The 1,671-nt window shown below is 47.5% G+C and overlaps 1 protein-coding gene across 2 annotated transcripts in view; it reads left to right on the top strand.

The window, feature by feature from the left end:
- Positions 1-277: 277 nt before the first annotated feature.
- LOC138972693 (uncharacterized) overlaps positions 278-1,671 on the top strand; it is a 6,848-nt gene continuing 5,454 nt past the window's right edge. For both annotated transcript variants that reach the window (XM_070345349.1, XM_070345348.1), the window contains exon 1: positions 278-959. In XM_070345349.1, coding sequence (XP_070201450.1) covers positions 914-959 — 46 coding nt within the window. In that variant the 5' untranslated portion in view covers positions 278-913. The remainder of the gene's footprint in view (positions 960-1,671) is intronic.

Genomic DNA, 1,671 nt, shown 5'->3' with positions numbered 1-1,671 from the left:
GCATTTTTTTGGGACGCAATGGTACTGGGACACAATGGTACTGGGACGTATTGGCATGATCCCGCTTTATTGTGCAATCAAAAAAATAGATACTGCCTCTTTTAAGTTCTGACACATCACACGCACAATTCCACCACGTGCAGACAACCTCGAATCACGTGCTGGTTTTGTGGTTCTATCTGACGGCTCATTGGCTGGAGCACCGCCCTGATTCTTACACCCCTCCCTATATTAACTGCCCTCTTCACAACAGACATTAAACATCGGTCATCCAGGTCAGTGGTGAACATAGACAGAAACCTGGACATTTCAACGTCACCAACAAGTCTCCACGTTCCGAGCCAGCTCGGTGTCACCAACAGGTCTCTACGTTCCGAGCCAGCTAGGTGTCACCAACAGGTCTCTACGTTCCGAGCCAGCTAGGTGTCACCAACAGGTCTCTACGTTCCGAGCCAGCTCGGTGTCACCAACAGGTCTCTACGTTCCGAGCCAGCTAGGTGTCACCAACAGGTCTCTACGTTCCGAGCCAGCTCGGTGTCACCAACAGGTCTCTACGTTCCGTGCCAGCTCGGTGTCACCAACAGATCTCTACGTTCCGAGCCAGCTTGGTGTCACCAACAGGTCTCTACGTTCCGTGCCAGCTCGGTGTCACCAACAGATCTCTACGTTCCGAGCCAGCTCGGTGTCACCAACAGGTCTCTACGTTCTGAGCCAGCTCGGTGTCACCAACAGATCTCTACGTTCCGAGCCAGCTCGGTGTCACCAACAGGTCTCTACGGTCCGAGCCAGCTAGGTGTCACCAACAGGTCTCTACGTTCCGAGCCAGCTCGGTGTCACCAACAGGTCTCTACGTTCCGAGCCAGCTAGGTGTCACCAACAGGTCTCTACGTTCCGAGCCAGCTGACTGACCGTCATGGGGACACTCCTGTTCACACTGCTGCTGACTGCTCTTGTCTCTGGTAAGCTGTTTTCTGCTGTCTTTGTTTACTTCGTTATTGTGTCTGGGTGTTTTCTGTTTACTCTCTCTCTCTCTCTCTCTCTCTCTCTCTCTCTCTCTCTCTCTCTCTCTCTCTCTCTCTCTCTCTCTCTCTCTCTCTCTCTCTCAAAAAAAGGTTATTGTAAAGAGGTTTTGAAATAGACTAAAGAGAGCAAATAAACAGGAATATGAAGCTTGCCGTGAACTATATGTTCAAGAACGAAAAGTTTATAAAGAACTCCTGGAAAAGAAGAAAGCAGAATTTGATGAAAAGAGACTGTTAAAGTTGAAACAAGCAGCAAATGACCCAAAGACTTTTTGGCAAACCATCCGGTCCCAAAACAGAAAGTCTGTGATATATAATGAAATATCAAAGGAGCAATGGTTTGAACATTTCTCGGCTCTTTTTAAAACACACGATGCTACAGACAGTGATAACGCCCCACAACAAAATGGGACAGATGAAGGAGAACCAGTGGCCCCTTTTAACGATGAAATCAGTTTAGATGAGGTGCAAGCAGCTATAAAGAACCTTGAAGCTGGAAAAAGTGCTGGCCCGGACATGATTCTCAGTGAAATGCTTAAAAATGCAAATGAAGTGGTGTTGAGTTACTTGGTACAGTTGTTTAACACACTGTTTGATTCTGGAAATTTCCCTACAGAGTGGTCAAAATCCATTATTGTACCGATTCATA

This window comes from Littorina saxatilis, linkage group LG8 (genome assembly GCF_037325665.1).
Source record: "Littorina saxatilis isolate snail1 linkage group LG8, US_GU_Lsax_2.0, whole genome shotgun sequence".
NCBI lineage: Eukaryota > Metazoa > Mollusca > Gastropoda > Littorinimorpha > Littorinidae > Littorina > Littorina saxatilis.
This window is presented reverse-complemented; position numbering and strand designations above follow the sequence as displayed.